This window comes from Perca flavescens, chromosome 12 (genome assembly GCF_004354835.1).
Source record: "Perca flavescens isolate YP-PL-M2 chromosome 12, PFLA_1.0, whole genome shotgun sequence".
NCBI lineage: Eukaryota > Metazoa > Chordata > Actinopteri > Perciformes > Percidae > Perca > Perca flavescens.
Genome location: NC_041342.1, coordinates 18,886,910 through 18,909,152, shown reverse-complemented (window position 1 = coordinate 18,909,152; position 22,243 = coordinate 18,886,910). Strand labels below are relative to the sequence as shown.

Genomic DNA, 22,243 nt, shown 5'->3' with positions numbered 1-22,243 from the left:
CATTATTGTAGTAATCGTGAGAGCAAGACTCAGGAGACAATCCCTGAGGTTTTACTAAACTTAAATATGTTATATTTTTGCCTAAACTTATCTAATACACACTCACATACATATACACACATACACACAAACACACACACAATAAATTCATATATTCGTATATTAGCAATGCACTGTAAGTGTCAGAGGTATACTAAAAGGTGCCAATAACATCTCCCTCTGCTTCGGAAATAGTTTTTTTCGATTGCTAGATGACAGTGGGGACAACTGTGAGTAACATGTGCAAAACTAACTACAGTCTGCACAGCAACAGTTCATGTGGACCAAACTCTATTTTGGTTTTCATTGCTTGAACACAGTTTTCAAAACTCTACATACTTATCCCATCACTTTAACCACAACGTGCACACCACTGTGAATTTACAGCACTTTGTTCAAATGCTAACACACTGCTGTCAAAACTGTTAACCACACATTCAAAACAGAATAGATTTCAGTCTGGTGGCTATCAAACACTGCTGATTGGAAAATATATGGTATTTATACAGAGAAAACTCAGAAAGCCTTTTTTTGTATACAAACACCAAATAAGAATGAAACAATTATACACTGTACCGTTTGAGAGAAACAGGTAAAAGAGCAAAGATACCAATATGTCCAGGTAAGATGTCTGAGGTTATATACACAAACAAAACATGTGAAAAACACTATATCTTTACAATAGTAAAACTGCATTCTTACGGTTTTTCAGAAAGTAATGGAGGTGAAAGCAATGGAAACACCATGTTCATTTGTATTTAGAGATGATGCAGACATCCAATGTGATGACGAAAACTTGCTGCATGATGCTGTAGAGAGGCAGAATTAGTCACACTATTCTTTGTTACTGTTACATATGTGCCTTTAGTTTTTTTTTTCCAGTAATTCCATAAATTACTAGAGACAAAATACTATATTACAGTATTTCTGAATTGCTAAAACACATTTTTTGAATCTCTCTCGCTTTCTCAAAACCTTAAACACAAATCACCAAACTTAAGCTACACTGTCAAAACCTTTGACCACACACACACACACACACACACACACACACACACACACACACACACACACACACACACACACACACACACACACACACACACACACACACACACACACACACACACACACACACACACACACACACACACACACACACACACACACACACACACACACACACACCTCTCTCAGGGCAGCGCAGGGGAAAAATTATATTTATTATGAAGTACTTGCACAATCCTGCATACATATAAATGTAGTCACAAACAAAATATGCAGCAGATTGATGTGTTGGAATCATTCTGCCTCAGCATCATGCCTCTGGGCATGGTCAGGCCACAGGACCTCATCAACGTCACAGGCAATCCTGTCCCTTGCTAAACAACGGGGAAAGAATCCTTTAGCATGCTGAATCCAACCTTGAATCGCTTCCCCTCCAATGTTGTCACATGCTGCATCCATTGACCGAATGAGATTTTTCTGTACAATGGCACATTGACCAATAATGTTGCAGCCTCTCCTTCTCCTCTTGGTGAGATTGAAGCCAGCTTCATCCAAGAAGATGCACTCATGAGGCCTCTCCATGGAATCCAGTTGAAACATTCTCTATAGAAATGAACAAAAATGTATTTTTTAATTAACGTAAATGACGTAGCATTCCAGGCTTCATGCCTCTGTATACATGTGTTGCATTACATTCAACACAGTAAAGATGTACAGTAACTCAATAGTGCTGTATAATCTCTGGGCGTGATTACTTACTTGTAAATATTGATATCATAGCTCTATCACCCTTTCAGAATTTCTCTCAAATGGTACTCTGTAGACTTATCAGGTTGCGTTTCAGGACACGGTCAATTGTGGAGAGACTCACCATTTGGATTTGACATGGCTTTATATCCTGATTACTGATTAGGTGCAACACATTACTGATTTGAAACAGTTGTGTTCAATTTTGAGTGCTTGTGTGTTACTGATGACAACAGTGTGTTGCTTGTGTTTCACTTTTGGGGGCTGTGTTGTGCCATTTTGAGTTGAAGTGCACCCCAATGCTACATGTGTTTTGTGAATGACAATGTGTTTACAGTTTTGCACAAAGAGTGATTCCGATTTGCTAGTTGTGTCTAACCACATGAGAAGTGTTGTGTGATTCAATCAATAAAGTGGTTTGTACACTTGCAACTTTGGTTTTGCAAATGGATTTTAGTGTTTTAGCAATTCAAAAATACTGTAAAGCAAACTGCTGATTTTCATTCCTTCTTGTTTACCTTACATAAACTTCGGTGTATTGTAAAATCTATATCTTTTCTTTAAAGAAACTACTTGAGTAGTGTGAAGTCACTCAAATTGTTTAAACTGTAAAGATGAGAAAGTTTGTTATTTCTGTCTTGGTGTTTGATGCCATAGTTTTTACTCAGTGTGTTCTGAGTGACAGTGTGTGTTGTCTCAGTGAGGCTTGTGCATAGTGTTTGGCTGCACTGAGCCTGTTTAGAGACGTGTGTTAAGAGTTGTATTGCTTTGAATGAGTTTTGCAGGTGATGTGAACTGTTTAGCTCAGGTGACTGTTGGTAATGCAGACTGTGGCTTGAGTTTTGCACATGTGACTCCAGTTGTGACCAGTGTCATTTAGCAATCGAAAAAAAACTGTATATTATCTGCCTTCATTCTGCTGAAACTTAACCCTTACGTTCATCATCTTTTAATGTAATGAACTTATACTTGATTAGGCTCTGGAACTATATTGCCACGAGGTGGGCGCAGCCTGCACAAGATATGAATTCTTGATATTATCTTGAACTCATTTCTCATTTATTAAATCACACACATGGAGGAGCACATGGGTCACGAGGTCAGATTTAAACCTGTAAAGTCCTGAGTACACGGCATGCAGCTATCAGAACATCCCACGCCTGAGTAGATTTAATAGCCACGAGCTATGAAGCTCCAGCGATTGCTTTACTCAATGTAATTCCTTCGGACATGACTGGATTGCAGACACAGTGACTTTAAGTAGTTTGAGAAAATAAAAGTGACATTTAATCACACTGCTAGTTGGCCTCAGACAGCAGCTACTTAGATCCTGATGAAGATGTCAGCTGGTGATGAAGAGTGCAGGGGAGGGTTTCATCATTGTTTCACCAACTCAGCATTTCTGCTTTCTGCTTTTGTATATAAAATCTGGACATAGATGTATGGATACTTTAAGGTTAATTCTTTATAATCAGAGCTTGGTGTGATCCCATCATTTTTGGTTCAAAGTGTGTAAGAGCTTTCTGCGTGACCACTCTCTGGTAGTCTTTGAGCACCTCTCTGTGGTTGAAAGGCTTACTGAAGAACAGCATAATAAATCCAGGGTTTTTTATTCATGATGTTCAGGAACTGTAGGTTACATAAATCTGATCTGCTCTGTGATGAATTCTTAGAAAATTGTTGATAAAGCTTAATGACAGGAAACAATCTGTGTGCACATCTGTCTGTCAAAACATCAATCTAAAAATGTCTAGCTTCATCTTTTTGTTTTTGTAAAAAAGCTATTACGTAAAATATATGTACGATAAAGGCAAACATAAGACTAAAACAATTACAAGTTACAAAATACATACCAATAAGGATATAAAATCAATACAGAAATTAACTATGATTTAAGGAAGGGACCTGTTGAATGGTTAATGGTAATTAGATTATTATACATAAGCATTAAATTCTAATCTAAAAGTTCCCATGTTTACTCTGAAATATGGATTTGTGCTTACCAGGCAGTTTTTTCATGCATTCTTGACTTTTTTGTTTGCATGAACACTAGATGGTGCTGAGAGAATATCAGTCAGACACCACCAAAACTGGGACATCTTATCTTATTCTTTCTGTCCTTCAACGTGTATGATTCATTTGTATCCTCAGTACTCAAATTCACCACGGATCACCTGCATCACATACAGAATATTCAACCACATTTTTACATTTATGAGTCATTTTATACCTTGAAAAGCAGCATCTATGGTGGTTGTCTTTTCTGTTTCCATAGTAGTGGGAAGCAGCTTGAAAACATATTGACTGTTTTTTATTAAGGTATGAAAATGATTATGCTGCCACTCATGGTGGACAAATGTGTTTCAAAATTATTCTGGAATAATCTTCTTGAATAAACCCCAAAAGACCAAGTACATAGAGCATGTTTTACTCCACACAAAATCAATTCCTAATATTTCCTTAAAGATGTCCAAGTGAGTCAGACAGTTGAGGACATTGATCGTTTGATTCCAGCGACTGTCCTTGAAGCCATGAATCCGTCACACTTTGTCTCCATCTTTCATGAGCTTTTATTTTCTTGTGTTTTCTTAGCAAGAACAAAGAAGCTAGGGGACCATTAAGACGTCAGGCTTTGTGCGAGAAAGCTGAAAACCCCATATCAGTGTAATTAGATGTTAAAATTACAAGGCTTCATCTACAGCCCCCCACCCCCGTCCATCCGTCCATCTCTTAAGTCCACAGCCCATCCAAATTTAATTAAAAGAAGAGACTGTGGCAATAGGAGGCTTATTTGCCATTCCAATGAATGAACGCATGCTGTTCCTTCCTGTTGCCTAGAGGTCAAGCAATACCGGTATTTCTCTGCATGTTTAAAAGGGAGAAAAAGCAGCAAAGTTTCAACGCAAACAGACAACAGAAAATAGGAATCGTTCACTATGATGTTCTTAATTGTTTTTTGTTGTCTTAATTTGCCAGAACTGTTTGCTATCACTTTGACCGATATCAACTTTATAATGTTGCCCCCAAGTGGCCAAAAAATCAGTAAAGTAATTATTTGTCTGTAATGTTACATGACAATTAGCCTACTGTATGCACATGTACTGTAAATGTACTGTATAATGTGTTATGTAATTTATTAAGGAAAGAAATAAGTTAATTTAAGTTAAACTACATTTCCAAGACATTCTTTTTGATTTCCTTTTTGGAGGGATTAAATAAGGTAGGGTAAGGGTAGTTAGTTTCATGGTTTCATGACAATTTTTTATGTAGTTTTTTTGTGCTTTACTTTAAATTACTTCTTTTCAGCCGGTAACATAGGGGAGAGAGAGACTTTTTGGAAATACAATAGTCTGAAACTATTAGCGACACAGAGGGAAAACCGGAATTATTAGTTCAACTTCTATATTTGGAACAGAGAGGAGTATTTTGGGGAGAGAGTTCCCCCTGGAATAGTTTGACAAATGGTATGGTCTAAAGCGGCTCGGCTGAGAGTCTGGAGTCTGGAGCTGGAGGAGGGACGCCGGCAGTCTGGCTGTTTAGCGAGGGGAAAGGAAGCAAAAGTCGGCTTCACCACAGCAGAGACATCACCTGTGTGTTCCCGCTTTGTCATGTCCATGTACAAAGGCAGGCGTCGCAACCAGAGATGTGAGTATGAGACGTCAATCACTCATGACGAAGGAGTTTATGTCGCTGAAGTTAATGCTGCTATAGTTTGGACAAAATGTCAGTCTACAGTCAGTTCGAAGGTGTAACTATTTTTATTAATGCAGGCGTTTCTTGTGGTCAGTATCACTTACCTTAGATTGAAATTGCTCCACTACAAATGTCTCCTTTTTTGTAGTCCTAAGTAGACTAATAAGAGCAGTAATGAAATATAACTAAGTAGGCCTACATTTAGTCAAGTATACATTTGATGTACTTTACTACTTGTATTTCCCATTTTATGCTTCTTTCCACTTCGTCACTAGGCTACATCTCAGAGGGATATATTTTACCTTTGCATAATGAGCAATTTTACTTGTAATACTTTAGGTACAATTTGCTGCTAATACTTGTGTATTTTTATTTGAGTAATATTTTGAATGCAGAACTTTCTCTTCACTACAACAGAGTTTTTTTATTGTGATATTTCTGCTCTTACTTGAAATGATACTTCACTGCCAAAAAGTGATAATTTCTTGAGAAATTTGCCTATAATTATTAATTAATTAATAATGTACTGTGTGCGGGTACATTGCAGTGTTGGTGGTATTGTTGATTGAAATCTGTGTCCACTGCTCTGTGCTTGTTCTCTTTCTGTGGCTCAGTATGTGTCAGCGTTTGCATGTAAATATGACATTTCAATATGTCCTTGTTTAATCTTAACACTGTAAAATATTGCATTGTGGCTTTTGTCATGCATGGAAATTAAGGCATTGGGTTCTGATGCAAATCCTACTGGATAATAATTTACAGTACATGCCAAGGCTAATGTGCTAATCTTATTCAGACAACATGAATCCCCTTTTCATCCACTTGTGCTTTTCACAGGAATTGTGAAAAGATTTTTCTCAGTGACTTGATCACAGGCAGGAGATAGCTGCCTAAAGCTAGTAACATTTATTTTAAATTTGATTTGGTGACTGCAGTCTAAACAATTAGAGTGGTGGTGTTGTGATGTTCAGAGTGTGGGTCCGGTGCAGAAGTGCCTTTGAGCAAAGTACTGGAGCTGTTGAGTTGTTGGTTGCACATGGCAGCGCCAGGTGTTGTGCACCTGTGATCATAAGAAGCTGATGGAGGTAGTGTTGCATGGTTTGCAGATCTGTGGGTAAATTAATAATTTATAATATTAATGAATCTCATATTAACATCTATATATGATTCATGATCAGAATACATGATTTATACAGCCAGAGTAGTTTGCATTTCATTTCCTTTTATTAATATGTATTTAGATATATAAAGTCAGGACTGCAACTAACAATTATTTATTCTCAATAGGCCTTACTCACAGAAGACATTTTGACACGTGTTACTAATCACATTAACGCTTGATGGTGTTTTAAGCCCCCACCGTTGACTTCAAGGCAGCGCTGCGACCGTCAACTTCAAGGCACCTAACCCTAGTGCCTAGACGACGTTGGGGGCTTAAAACACCAAAAACCAACATTAACAGCACTAATAACATAAATGGCTTTGATCTATCCAAAATGACTGCTTGTCATCAAAGAAATGCACCATATCTTCACAATGAAGCAGCCCAAATCTGAGAATATCTAACATATTTCCTTAATAAATTGACTTAAATCAGTGATTTCCAACCTCCCTTAAAGCGAAGCAATGTGTTGTGATCAGTTCAACCCAAGACAGATTTTTTTGTGCTCTTGTTTTATTTGAATAAGATTTAAAAGGCCTAAAACAGTCACGACAAGAAAAAAAGCCAAGATTAGAGGAGTATCTGAAAAACATAATTTTAGGTTGCAGCATCATGTTTTTTCTTCTTTTTTAAATTCTATTAATCCGCTTGTGAGATCTCTGATTAAATTGGGGGGGGGGGCACAACCCACAGGTTGGCACTGACAAATTATTAAACAAATATCAAAGTTTTTGCATATTCATTTTCTCTTGATCAACTGAACGATTAATCACCTAATCATGTTGAGCTGATGTCTAATCACGTATGCTGCTCAATGTTTCAACAGTCAACTCCTGAACAAGGAGGCCAGGTTTCAGAGCAGATGTTCAAGTAGTTTCAAGCAGGTGGCCTGAAACTACATCACTCCTGTTTGCACAGAAGTGATGGACCAGCTCTGGGTGTTAAAATGTTTCAAAGTGTTGCACATAAGAGACACACAGTTACATCATAAGAAAAAAAACATGCCAAAAATGGAAAAGGAGGAAAAGTGCATTAACAGCGCAGAGATGAAAGACAAAATTATCTTTACCTCAGCCTACGGCAATATCCTCATTATCATTTAATGCAAAACTCAACACATACCAATGTTGAGATGTACCACAGCTGCAAAAACATTTTACCTTCTGTACTGCTAGTATGAAGAACATTCACCCACGAATGATTGTATTCCCAGTGCAATATATTGAGTGCAGTCGTCAACCCAAAAATGTAGCAACTCCACATCACGCTCTCCTTAATGAATCACAGCTCAACAGGTCTAATGAAAATAATTTTATTAGATCCTCAGGAGCTCGGGGACCAGCTGCCAAATGTATGCGCTGCCAAGTAACCATTTTCCTTTAACAGGGCGAAAGAGCAAAGTACCAGGAATTCATTAAGGAAGGACCGCAATTAATCCACGTGCCGCTTTCTAACCATAACAAAAACTGTTTAAAGCCCCGAGGTCCTCATCCTTTTCGGAATCAGTCAGGACGTAATACACTCTAGCTCACGGAGAGTTGACAGAGTAATTTGAAAAGACGTCAGTGATGTCTGGTAGCTTGCAATGTATTAGTCTTGTCCCCTGTGTACAGTATACTGCAAGCAGTTTGAATTCACAGTATGTATTGAAAGGATTCAGATTAAAGGTATCTGCAGTTTTTTTATGATTAGTCAAAATTCAAGTTTATTTAAGATATCTCTAACTACATTCTTACTAGTAAGAATGAACCATTGAGTTGTATTGAGAATCTTATTAAAGATATGTATGTTTTGATTATCTGATGTGAATTACCATTAGAGCTGCAACTAACAATTACATTCACTATAGATATTTACTTATTTTAAACCTAAAAAGTTAGCCTCCTCCTGACCCCCAGGCTATCTCAGAACTAAGAGCCATGTTTCTATGGTAATAATCAGTGGCACCAAATGACCAAAAAAAATAGGAAAACATGGCTCCTGTTAACAGTGTTGTGGAGCGAGCAATTAGCTGAGAAAGGGTGATTTTATGCTAATTTAGAATTTTACAGTATACTAACTAACATTTTCTGCTTCAGTGAACGGAGCTGAGCGTTGGGATGTGGCTTCTCGGTTAGCCATGTTAATTTACCCAGAATTCAGAGCAAATTAGTTAAGATAATCAAGAACTAGACAGCTTTGTGCAACGGATGAATTTGGACATCTATCTGAAGTCTGACTTTCAGTTTGATCTATGCCATAGTAGCCACATCTATCTTTGTGAACTCAACATGTAAATGTTTGATAAACTATCCATAATTACATTCATCATATCTACAAATGCATTGTTACTAATCACAACTGAAATACAATCTGCAATTGCATGACGAGTAAGAACAATATTTCAAGATAATGTGAACAGAAGGTCATCATGTCCATGTACACACATTAATGCATATACGTACTTGTGTGCATATATCCACAGTGTGTGCTTCCTCACCCTGTCACTCACCCTGCCCTGCTTGAGAAAACACACTCTCAGGTGTGATTTAAAAACCTGAAGCTGCCTGTGCCCTTGAGCTGAGATCGGAGATTATTCAGGTCCTGTCAGATTTATGGGGCGCAAGAACGCAGTGCAGATTGAATCTGCGACTGCTGTCGCGAAGAATATCTCTTAGTCGCGCATTTGTATTCACACAGGTGCCTGGATGATCTCTTAATCAAATACTGCTCACCTGCTCACAGGATGCATGTAACAGCAGAGATTGAGTCTGTTCTGTGCCAGGAGTGATTCCTTGCCTGCCAAAGATTGTGTTTAGGCATCTCTCATTACTTTTCTCATGCTATATTACCTTGCATTTGAGCATTAAATATTCTAATATTTAAAAAAAATAACAAATGACAAGGTGTGTGTGTGTGTGTGTGTGTGTGTGTGTGTGTGTGTGTGTGTGTGTGTGTGTGTGTGTGTGTGTGTGTGTGTGTGTGTGTGTGTGTGTGTGAGAGAGTGTGTGTGTGTGTGTGTGAGCCGTGCGTGCGTCTCTTCACTGGTCTGGCTATAACGACTCGTTGACACCTCCAGAGACAAAGAGCTCAAGGGCACCCTGAGCTGAGGGGTCTATATAAAATAGAAACTCACAGGTAATTTAGCACAACTTCATTAATATGAATGAACCCAAACTGAGTCAGAGGTGCCCTGAGGTGTTGATGATTGTAGTCTTGAAGGATTCAGTGTTGATGGATAAAACCGTTCCTGAACTCAATATCGTTGCTGTAAGAAAAGCTCAATTAAAAACAAAGTCTGGTAAAGCCCGCAATTGATGCTTTCATCTTGTACACCGATAAGGGGAGGTGGTGTGAAAACATTTGGCCTCACACTATTGTGACAAACTAGACTGTGCATAAACAAAATTTCTGAATGTGTTTAGAGAAGGTTTCATAGTGCATGTTAGCTCTGTTGGAGAAACATATGGCTTATTATATTTCCCCGATTTAGTAACCTGATAGAGCAAGTACAATCTCTGTAAATCTCATCTCGATACCTATTTATTGTCAAAGGATTTTCATTTTTCATTGCTCCAATTTGTTTTTGTTTGACTTTTTTTTATGTGAAGCACTTTGTAACCCTGTTCAAAAGTTCTTGATTACTTACATGAAAAACAATAAACCTAACCTTAAAATCCTTATCATCCTTAAAGCTGCAGTAATCGATATTTTTTTATGTTAACCGATGTACACAGTCTACAGTAAGTGGTATGTGAAAGAGGTTGTTTATAGAAATGAACTTCCAGTGGAACATTCAGCAGCTAAAGAGCCAGATAGATGACCAAAATCAAGCTAAAGGCAGTTACACACCAACCAGACAGCTAACCGTCAGCAGAAAAGCCAGTCTCCCCGAGTTGGTCCAAAAAGTGCCACAGAACACACCGAAGAGACGAGACGTAATACGTCTCCATAACAGCAGGCGGCGCTAATCTGTATTGTTGCCCAAAAAATGAAAACCGGCAGCTGATTGGACGAACACGTCACGTGGGTTTGTTTTCTCCGGAAATTCAGTCATCGCGGCCGTTCAGAATACGATCTCATATTGTACTAAAATAGTTCACTGAAACATGTTTCTGAAAACATTTTAAGCGAAAAAATAGGCCATGCAGTCGCTGAATGTGTCTTCATTTCACATTAACAAAGGTCAGTTTAAAAGATTTTTGTCAGATTTTTAGAGACTCTAGTCATTCCGCTTGCCATTTCCGGGTGAGTCCCGACTGCCCTGCCTCCGACTGAACGTCAGGTCGGCCAAAATGAAGGCCGACGGCCCCTCAGAAGGACGACGGCACGGAACACACGGAACAGACTCGAGTCACCGACCTCGCCAAACTGTCCAACGGCAGATTATCGGGTTAGTCTGTCAGCGATTTAAAAGAGAGTGAATGCTGAAACCTTTTCAGATGAACAGAAACATGACTGAATGCATGCCATGTTGCTTCATGGCTGCTGGATGTGTAAATAGGCACCGGAGGCCAGTTTTACAAATGCAGAATATATAAATCCAGGATGACTGATAAAGCGAGGCTTGGCCTAGTCTAATCTGTGCATCCTGGCTTGGTGCGTTTCATGAAGGCCAAGCCAGGCTGAGGAGGAGCGACTAGGTCGAGCCAGGCTGAAGTAATTCAGATAGATGCGCGTCCACGGCTTTCCTCAAAAGACCGCGAGGTCGATCACAGATTTACTGATGCCAAAATGGAGAATACGCATTGTACATACTTTATACAGAGTGAGCAGCAGCTTCTTGTGGAAGTATGATGACATGAAACACATTATTTGTATAAAAAGAAAAGAAACCTGGAAACCGCGCTTGTAACAATCAAACCGACTGAGAGAAAGTATCCTAAATATATACATTAACTGGCCAGTGCTCTGAATTTAACCTGTCATAATAATTCCATTTAAAGATTAGGCTACTAATCACTTGCACAAATTAACAGTTGTACTATTTGCCTTAAAAGTAAGCAGAAGATAATGTTACTCAGGAAATTTACCATGAAGATCCATTTTCTACAGCGCTAGAACATGCGTAAATAGCTCTTTGACTCTTTTCCTCTCTCTCTCTCTCTCTCTCTCTCTCTCTCTCTCTTTCTCTCTCATGGGCTAAAATATAAATTTCCTAAGTCATATTAACTTCCACTGCTCGCTTTTAATGCAAAGTGTACAACTGTTCGTTTTTGCAAATGACAGTGACTCATTGAATGGTTTCAGTTAAGAGCAGTAGTTCATAAATGTATATTTTTAGACTATCATTCAGTCTATTATCTGCCTCTCTTTTTTTATTTTTTATAGTGGACGAGTTTCCTTCTCTACATATTATATACCTTGCTCCATCATATATATGGACATAGAAAATAAAGACACTGAAGAAATTGGACTGTAAAATCTAGAAACTATAAAGATAATTAAGTGATAAATTCCATGCACACTGTAGACATGTTCAACATCAGTTATTTCCCCCCAGCAAAATATAAGGTCAAAAACCATTGGGGTGTCCTCTCACTGTTGTTACATGAATGTACAGTAGCCTACATCACTAGATAGGTACTGGTCCAGTGGAGTAAGACTATAATTTGGGAGGATTGTAAAATTAGGATATGTTCTTAAAATTGTACAATCCTCCCAAATTATAGTCCCAGTTTACTGGACAACACAAATTGTGTGCTAAGAATGCCAAATACAATGCACATGGAAGAGGAAAAAACATGATCCTTATTGTTAAAGAATTAAACTAAAATAATTCAAGGTGCATTGGTCAACTATAGAAATGTACAGCATTGTATGTATTGCCCTTAGTAACAGATTTCATTTAAAACACATTTGAAATTGTATCAGCCTTTTGTAATTATCTCAACAACTGCCATAATATATTCATCAAACTTCTTACAACAATATGAACAGCAGTCTTCATACAGCAATAAAAGAGTAACAATGACTGTCACATGAATAATTATAAAAAAAAAATAATGGTCACAACTTTAAATAATAACTTAACTTAAATGAACAACAATATGCACCTGTTGTATTTTAATCCAGGCTGATAACAATAGGGTAGAACCACTGCTGAGTGAACAGAAAAGGCTCCAAGATTAAATAAATCCTGGCTGTTACAGCTGCACAGAATAAATCTCCATAGTGATTTATGTGCCTCCGCTTTCGTGAAACCGAGTTGAGGCTAAATTCATCCAGGATAATGGGAAAATCCCGGCTTAATCCCTTATCTTGGTTTTGTGAAACGGGCCCGTTTGACAACAATGTTTATATTGACCAGTCAATGTTGTGTTTGGTGCTTATGTCGCTGCCCCCAAGTGGCCAAAAAAAGATAAGTAATGCAGCTTTAAGATTTGCATTATAGTGTATGAAGTCCTATTTTTAATAGTGTATGGTCTGCATTTTTTCAGCAATAGCCAGTAGAGAACTTTTAAAAGGGAACCTATTTTTCCGTATTTTCACATCTATAATGTTACAATGTCCGATTTTCATGTTAAACGTTGCCAGAGCTTCAATAATGAGGTAAGCGTATTTCAGAGAATTCCCCGTGAGCAAAACTCCTCAGATTTACCAATGTTCTGAATGCTATGCTACATCATAAGCTCTCCGCAGAGCCCCCGTATAAGCATAAATCCCGCTTTAGGCTACTGATATTTGGTCAGGTCCATAGATTCTAACTTGCACAAACCTCAGCCAGATAAAAGAAAGATGAGTCGGGCAGACTAGACTAACATATTCAACTATACAGCCCCTTTGCCCCTGCAGTCTCTCTTCTACTAGGGGTTACATAACGGGGAGGGAAGGTTAACAAGGGGCATGCATTTTGGTCATTTTGCCAACAAAGGGGATGGCATCCCCCCTCAAATCGCCCACTGGCAATAGCCATTAAATATATGCATTCTGTAATTATCTCTTTATATAGCAATCTTTGCCTGCTAAGCCAAAAGCGCGTTGTTGACTGTCGTCTTTTGTATTCTTTATAAGTTATAAGTATTAATCAAGTCCTAACTGGCTATTGCCTAAGACTGTCTCTCTCTTCTATTTCCAGCCTCAGTCTTTTTATGGATACATGTACAAACAAGTCTCAAAGCGTGCAGACACACACACACACACACACACATCATTCCATATTTTGTATATGATTAATATAATGACTGTAATTAATCAGAGCCTCAGTGTGTGTGTCTGTTGGGGGTATGGAGGGTTGGTGGTGTTCGTTTGAGAGTGCTTTTTAGTGCTTTGCTCTCTCTTTAATGACCCTAGCAGGGGACCAGAGAACGGAGAGCACACTTTACAATGTGAACCATTTCTCACATCTTCCTGGAGCCTAATGATAATGATACAGCCGTCCTTGTGCACCGGAGAGCTACCGATACATCCCCGATTCATTAGTCCATTAGGGAGAGCAAGGAGGGAATAAAGAGAGAGGAGGAATGGGGGAGTCTGGGCTCATGATCCAAGTGCAGCTGCTGGAGAAAAGGTGTGACAGATGGAAACCAAGATCTTGTATACTGTAGTCTGTGATATCTTGCATTCTTAAATTCATAAGATCAGCGCATTAACATTGCAGCTTGGGGTTTCATTATCATCTCCACCAGTGCCGAAAAACTTTTTTTCTGCTGCATGATCCCCAAGGCAGTTGATGCAAAGCTAATGTTTTATCTCTGCAACTTTTTGAAGTTGCCAAGGGTGACTCATCCATCAGATGGGGATCTGCCCTGCTTTGTTAATGTGTGCATCTGTGATTGCGTGGAAACGGCGTGTTTGATATTTGTTTGTGTTTTTGTGTATGACCTTGAACAGCCCTCAAGGCGGATTGAGCTGAGTTTAAGCAGAAGCAGCGTCGACAAGCCGACAGACTAAACTCGGTGATACCAGCCTTCTTCAGCGCAGTAGGGCTCTTGGCAGAGCTGAAGGGGCTGTCAATCATGACAAGAGCCATGTGGTGATTAGTCACAGTAGTCTGCTAACGCATTTGAAGGGGATTTTATTTGTTTTTCCGTCTTTTTACCAAGTGAAAAAAAACAATGACTTTTTTTGCACAATTGATGTCTCAGTTGCCTCAAGGCCCTGAAAACTGAAAAGATTTCTAGCCTCTCCGTTTGTCTCTTTCTTTGTCTTTTTGAAAGCTACAGTGGACTGAAGTTTAATCACTAAATTAATCAATGCTTTCTACCTTAATTCACCTGGCTAGTCTCATCACACAGAGCCACACAGCTGCTTAGACAGCACAAACTTTCTGCCAGCCTCAGGGACTAACGAATACTTTAAATAAAAGTTCATCTGTAGAGGTAGCTATTGATTAGTTGATTAATAAAGTTTTGTCCGGGGGCAAAAACAATAATGAACCAAAGAACTCCTTACATTTGAGAACCTGCAACCAGAAAATGTTTAGATTTTTACTTTGCAACTTGATGATATGATTCATTTTATATTAATTTATCAATCTGTTATTTGTTTTAGTCCTAGCCATTTGTGAATAATTGTCCAACTTGCTGTTTCATTTAAATCAGAAAAAATTATAACCGTACAGATTTGTCCTAAAAGTAACTAACAATTACGAATATCCATACGCTAATTGGAGGTAATGAAATTATAATAAATCTAACTTTATAGATCTTTAAGGCAAGATTGTAAAATATTTTTTAAATAAAAATGGGTAAATGTTTTCTAAATGGCAACATCCTTTTCAGTTTCTTGTTTCATTATTGTTTAATTTAATTAAATATCTGTAAAATAGTGTAATTAATAATATTATGCATATGTAGCAGTATTGTGCTGATATTAAAGTTTTACAGTAAAGAACGTCTTTTTTTTCTATGATTTCTAAACAGATTTATGGACATTGGATAGAAAGTTATCCTCGGGAAATGTAAATCACACTGAATCTAAAAGCACGTCCATCATGACTCTGAGAAAGAGCAGCTTAAGTCACTTAATTGCCTCCATGAGCTGTGTGTCACAGCCACCACTGACCGTGTTGATAAATGGGCTGAATCAGTGGAACGAACTACAATAACCAACTTTCTGTTGTTTTTATAACACTAGTAAGTACCTGTCCCATTTTACCTCATGCAGTAGCTTTGCCTCCCCTATTTGTTCATCTTCAGCGATCACACTGAACTACATTATACTGTAGCTCTCTTAACAAAATACATAATGGAAAGTATTAAGTAAGGTCACGGCAGTACAGACTCTACAAAATCATTGACACTTGTTTACTTCTCTTATGTTTTTGTGCTTCATGATGAATGCCATTGTATTCATGTCTTTTATAGTATAAGTTCAAGTACCTTAATTTATCATATGCCCAACACCTACAGAGAAGCACCCATTGGAAATGAAGATCTGAAGTCTCCAACCATGCTAATAAAATATATGATATGATAAGATTTTGTCCGATCTCAGCAGCTCCATTTGCAACATCAACAAAGACACAAACTTAAGACAAGAGACAAGGATACCTGCATTTAACTTTTAATGTTACAAGTATGTATATTAAAGAAAAAGATCACACACAAGTAAAAACAAAATTAGAATCTAAAAATAAAATAGTGCAAGTTCAATCAGGAGAGACTTCATTTAAGAGTGAAATAAGTTTAATGAACATGGTGCATAATAGGTTGATATGTTAGAGTCTTTGTCGATTAGACTCCATCGCAGTGATAGTTTATAAGGGGTGTAGAGGCCGTGGATATATAGGAATATCCACCCGATGGAGTCTAGACACTGCAAATGAAGGAAACCTGAAGATCTGGATGTAATGTGAAGCAGGGCTTCTGATTGAGGAACCCTGGGTGCTGGGAATGATGGGAACTGGAGGTGAATGGTGTAGAGGAGGGTTGTGTCGATTTAGCCTGAAATGACAACTGACCGCAGCAAAGAGCACAGATTTAAAATTTGAATGCAACAACGTAAGAGCTCATGGAGATTGAGGCAAATCTGGTTGGTTTAACTGAAAGGGTAAACCCCCACATTCAGCTGATGACAATGCAGCTGATTAGGTTGAGGGAGAGAGAGAGAAATGTGAAGCATAGAAGTCTTCCTGAAAGAATTTACGCTGAGCTTCATTTAAAATAAGGGATTAAATATAACATGAATGAAATACAAAACAAACTGATATAAAGTAGACCGTAATTGGAAATTAATAAACTGAGTGTAAACAAGAATGTAGTAATGCATATGCATAATGAGAAGTGTGTATGTATATAAATGGTAAATTGCAAAGGAGGAGCCACGAGACACGGCAGCCATCCTCGGGCTTTGATATCGCACTGAATGGCAACTGAACATCATTCCTAATGCATCAAGAAGCTTAAAACATTTTTAAAACTGTTTTAATGAGAATTGTTTGGTGCCGTGATTTGATATTGACCTGTTGTGTTTTAAAGATTTTAGACTTTGTACTGTATAATTTCCACATTAAAGGTCCAGTGTGTAACATGTTTAGTTGTTCATTATCAAAATCTGTGTTGCCCATTCACAAACTTGTCCTTTTTCATGAATATTTACCACCACCATCAATTCCAAGTATTCCTTTTGGCTTGAAATTTTACATTTGCATGAACTGGGGTAGACGCTCCATATTCATGTGCCATCTTGAAATACGTTAGCCGGTAAGGGACATACAGGACCTACTGCTCCGCCTTCCGCGTTTTCGCTGTCACATGATAAACTCACAGGTGCTGTTAATGCTGCTAATGGGTATCGTAGCTTCCCGGCCCCGGCAAGTTTGAAGAAGGAAACATGGAGGACCACACGTATTCAAAATCCAAATTTCAGGAACAGGAGTCTTCTTCTTCGCCCAGAAAAAGGATACTTTATGATTACTTGTTTTATCTGACCAATAGTCCAAAACCAAAATATATTCAGTTTCTAATCATAAAACCCAGAAAAGCAGCAAATACTGACGTGAGAAGCTTGAACCAAAGAATGTTTGGCAGTTTGCTTGATAAATTACTTTATTGACAAATCATTGCAGCTCTACAATATTGACATCATAATGGCACCCAGCAGGAATTAGGTGTGACATGAATTACCTAAACAGAGATAAAATATTCTACCAGGATCCACTTTTCTGAATGCAATAACAAAATTAAACGTGATGCAATGTTTAAATAGTACAATAGGCAAGTATTTTTTCCCCTAAATCTTTATTCTTACATTTAAACAAAATGTGAAACTGTGATTCCTATCCAAGCCTATCCTATCTTCCTATCCTATCTTTATATCTTCCAGAGACCCTGATGTTACAAACACTGTAGCATGTCTATAATTTTTGTTCTCATGTGGTCCCAATTAAACTCCAAACTAAATTAGATTTTGGAGATTGATTTTAAAATGAACATGTGTGTATGTTTACATGTCTGTGTGGCCTGCAAGTATTTTACATACAGCAATGTCTTAACCCAATTTTGACATTATTAGCATGGCAAATATTTTAATTGAGTTACAATTACACAGCTCGGAAGCTCATAAAGCTTTCTCTCATTACAGCACATGAACATAATCCAGTAATATTTTCACAAAAGACAACAATTAAAGTTTATAGGTGTTGTCTTAAAAACACAATTTTCCACATAATTTTATTGTAGCTGCTGTCTTTAATCTTAACATATCATAATATTTTTTGTATATCATAAGCTGCGACTGTATCACATCATGACATCGATTTTAATTTTGTTTGCAGATATCAACATGGCAGGAGAGCCAAAACCATACAGGCCTAAGTTGGGCTCCAAGAGGCCTCTCTCGTCCCTCTACAGGTCTGTGTGAAACGTGTGTCTAATTTTCTTCTATCAGTCGGATATTGCTTTGGTGACCTAGTATTCCTGACATATTTGTATTCTGCTGTCTGGTACATCTGGAGGAACAGAATATTCCCTAACTGTGCTATTAATGTCTTTTGTTATTGCACATTCGCTCATTCTTCACATTTTTGTTTCTTGTTGGTAATAAAGAAAAACCAATGAACAAAAAGTAAAATGGTTCATGTTCAATGTTCATTAAGGCTTTTTTTTTTTTTTTGATTATTTTTAGCATAAAGACTATTTCTGCTCTTAGCCAGGTAACAGTCCAACACATAAATCCACCTTAAAAGGGCAAATTGTTGTTTTTACACTTAGTTTTTTGTAAGGAGTAAACAAAATACATATAACATGTTAATTGGTAACCTTTAGAGGTGTTTGTAGGCAACTTTTGTTACCGTTCGACAGAGCCAGGTTCCCAGCAGTAAAAGCAGTCTGTTTCATCTTCACAGTGGCTACGAGTTTGACTATGACTACTACAGAGATGATTTCTACAGCAGGTATGTAAAAAGGATTATCTGGCGGTTAATAAAAGCACGGTCTTTCTGTAATTTGACATTTTTAACTCTTAATATAATTTTTTCAAGTCCCTTTTTTCCTTATATTTTGCCCTTCAGTATTCACCCTCCTTTCTCCCTATTTCAGAGTTAGCTACTTAGATTAAGGTGAGTTTTGAGAAGAATAGCCCCATTTCCATCAGAGACAAAGTAACTATATTATCATAGGCATAATGAATGTCATATTGGGAAGGTTTTTATTCCTCTCCGTTGGGCGTACTAATGATGCTTTTATCCGCATAGGCGAGTGCTGAATGTCAGATAGTCCCCAGGCTGGTCATTTGCGCTGGCAAGCCAGAGAATGTATCTTTCTTCTGACATTTTCATTGGTTTGTTTACTTCCTCTACTTTGCTATAACCCTGAGAGTTGAATCCTTCAGCTTTGAGTCATTATTGCTATTTTGGCAATTTGATGCGTCCTAGGCAATGGGGAACAGGATTTGATTGAATGGCCGTGGCATTGTTCACTATGTACCTCCATCATTCAAGCATCTTTTGCATCATGTCTATTAGGTGCTTTTTAAGTGTTTCTTGTTGCTCACTAACATCTACAGACAGCAGGTTATTTTGGAAAAAAATCCTGGCTTGATGACACACTTTGCTGTTCAGTGCCCAAGAAAGAAGAAGGAAATAGTTGTTCTGCATTGTAATAACTTTTGTAACATTTCTATTGTTACTAAGATTGCTGCAAATTTTATTTTTCATGTGTCTTCAGACTCTTTGAGTACCATGGTCGTGTTGTGCCCGCGACCCGTGCTGTGATCCCCATCAAACGTTCGCGGCTAGTCGTCCCGTCCACACGCAGAGCCAAATCCTCCCTTCCAGTCAGGGCCTGCTCCTCCTCCTCCTCTTCCTCCTCCTCTTCCTCCTCCCGAGCGCTCAATGTCGGCTCCATCACAGTCCCTAAACGTATGTCCCTTTTTGCTCCTCTAATTCACTTTTTCCTGCTCTGTTTAAAGGAACATTCCAGTTTATGGCAACTTGGGTCTTCTTTTTGTAGGTTTGTCTATCATTTCTGGGTTGTGATAAGAAGTCATTGATTGAGATGTGGAAACATGGCAAAATTGCTTTAGTGGCAGACGTGAGCAGTTAGACATCATGATCAGACGGGCTTAGGGCTGCAATTAATGATTATTTGTTTTTGATTAATCTGCTGATTATTTTCTTGATTAATTGATCAATCATTTGGTCTGTGAAATGTCCGGAAATTGTGAAAATACCTAAAACCTAAACAGTTGGTCACCTGAGTCCAACGTTAAGTTTTCATATGTCTTGTTTTGTCCAACTAACTCCCAAAAAAGATTTTAGTTTGCAGTCATGGGAGACAAAGAAGCAGCAAATCTTCACATTTTAGAAGCTGGAACAAGTGAATCTTTGTGGTTATTTTCTTGAAATACGACCTAGACTATTAAAGAATTAACAAAATTGTTGCTGCCTAATTGTCTGTTGATCAGTGACTCGACTAATTGTTTCAGCTCGAGATAGGTTGTAAAAGCCAACATAACACAGGTGAGCTACATGAAATGTCAGTAATAATCCCTTATTACACATGAGAAATTTGAAAAGTTAAACCAGGAAGAGTGTAAACAATGATGGGTGTTTACAACAGAGAGTTTGGATAATAGTTTTACTGTTCACCTTTGTTTCATCTACCAAAGAACTTTGGCTAACCTGGAGGTTTGTTTAAAACCAGTCTACTCATCGGACTGCTTGTATTTCTTCTTGCTCAATGGTGTTTTTTGCCCCCAACGGCTCCTTCCAGGCTCCTTCCTTTTAGCATTCTCAGCAAGAAAGCTAAACAATAACAATACTTTTATAACAATAATAATAATAATAATAATAATAATAATAATAATGGTTCAAATATCTGTGTTGTGTAAAAGGTGTGGCTTGTATGAACCCAGAGAGAATTATCACCTGACTCTGCTGTTTGCCTCAGATCTATGAAGCATTTTTAGCATCTTTCAGCTCATTGTTTAGCTGTATGGCCTGCAACTGTACCATTTTGGTTCACTCTTACCGCTCTCATGGCGTCGTTTTCAACTCCGCAGCAAACGGTAGACAGACACGGTTAGCAAATAGCTGGTGAACATAGTGGAGCATTTAGCAGCTAAAGAGCCAGATATTTCTTTCCTTGGCAGAGGCCAAAAACTGAGCTAACGGAGTGCTGGGTACTGCTTAATGTGTGAATAAGCAACTGTTTACAAACTAATTTGCTATATCAACATGGCCAATGTTGTGTACAGCTTGTTGTACTGCCCCAAGTGGCCCAAAAATATCAATCAATAGTTAAACATTTTGGGAAATTAGCTTATTTGCTTTCTTGCAGAGAGCAAGATAAGAAGATTGATCTCAGTCTCATATATGTCTGTTAAATATAAGGCTGCAGACGGTTATCTTAGCTTAGCACAAAGACTGGAAATGGGGAAACAGCCAGTCTGGCTCTGTCTGTAGGTAACACAATTGACCTACCAGCACCCACAAAATCTGTTATCCAGAAAGTGAATAAGCGTATTTACAAAGAATGTCAAAATATTCCTTTAAGTTGGTTAGAAAAGTATTTTTATTACAGTACTGATAGGAAATACTGTATGACCAAAACTGTGAAAAAAATTCTATGAAAATATAGTTTCCTTAATTGTTCAACAGTTGCTTCTCCACTGCTCATACTCTCACATATACTAATCAGTATTCTCCACATAATGCATTACAGTAAATTATATCATAAACTTTGGCTTCCATTCGTACGCCCTTTTACTGATTGTGCCTCAGCCACATTTCTGGCAACGAACCTGGCTGAGAAATGAGACATCAGTGCAGTAGCTGTTGTAACCATGTCTTTCTCCTTGTCAAACATCACATTATGCTTTTTAACTTTATTACTGATGCTCCCAGTGAAGACAGACCAGCTCCTCACAATCAAGAAGGAGCTGTCACAGATCAAGACCAAGATTGACTCACTGCTGGGAAGACTGGAGAAGATTGAGAGGCAACATCGCTTTGACAGCGGTAAGATTTGGGAGGGAGGGGAGGACGTGTCTGCTGCAGGAGCATGCATATACAGTATACATGTGGGAGGAAAAAAAAGACACACACACACAAAGTGTGACAGAAAATATTAAAGCTTTATAAAGTGGCTTGTCTGAAAGAAAGATTATTCTATTTGTAAAATAAATAAGAAATCGATTATGCTCTGATGTTAACTGCCAGTCTCTCTTTTC

The 22,243-nt window shown here is 38.0% G+C and overlaps 1 protein-coding gene across 2 annotated transcripts in view; it reads left to right on the top strand.

Moving 5' to 3' along the window:
- ralyl (RALY RNA binding protein like) overlaps positions 1-22,243 on the top strand; it is a 30,386-nt gene that overhangs the window by 4,762 nt on the left and 3,381 nt on the right. Inside the window, exons 1-5 of one of the 2 annotated variants that reach the window (XM_028593513.1) lie at positions 5,128-5,439; positions 18,348-18,423; positions 18,918-18,965; positions 19,738-19,931; positions 21,918-22,031. In XM_028593513.1, the coding sequence (XP_028449314.1) occupies positions 5,256-5,439; positions 18,348-18,423; positions 18,918-18,965; positions 19,738-19,931; positions 21,918-22,031 (616 nt within the window). In that variant the 5' untranslated portion in view covers positions 5,128-5,255. Of the gene's footprint in view, positions 1-5,127; positions 5,440-18,347; positions 18,424-18,917; positions 18,966-19,737; positions 19,932-21,917; positions 22,032-22,243 lie in introns of those variants that run through there. The other variant, XM_028593512.1, reaches the window with a different exon arrangement.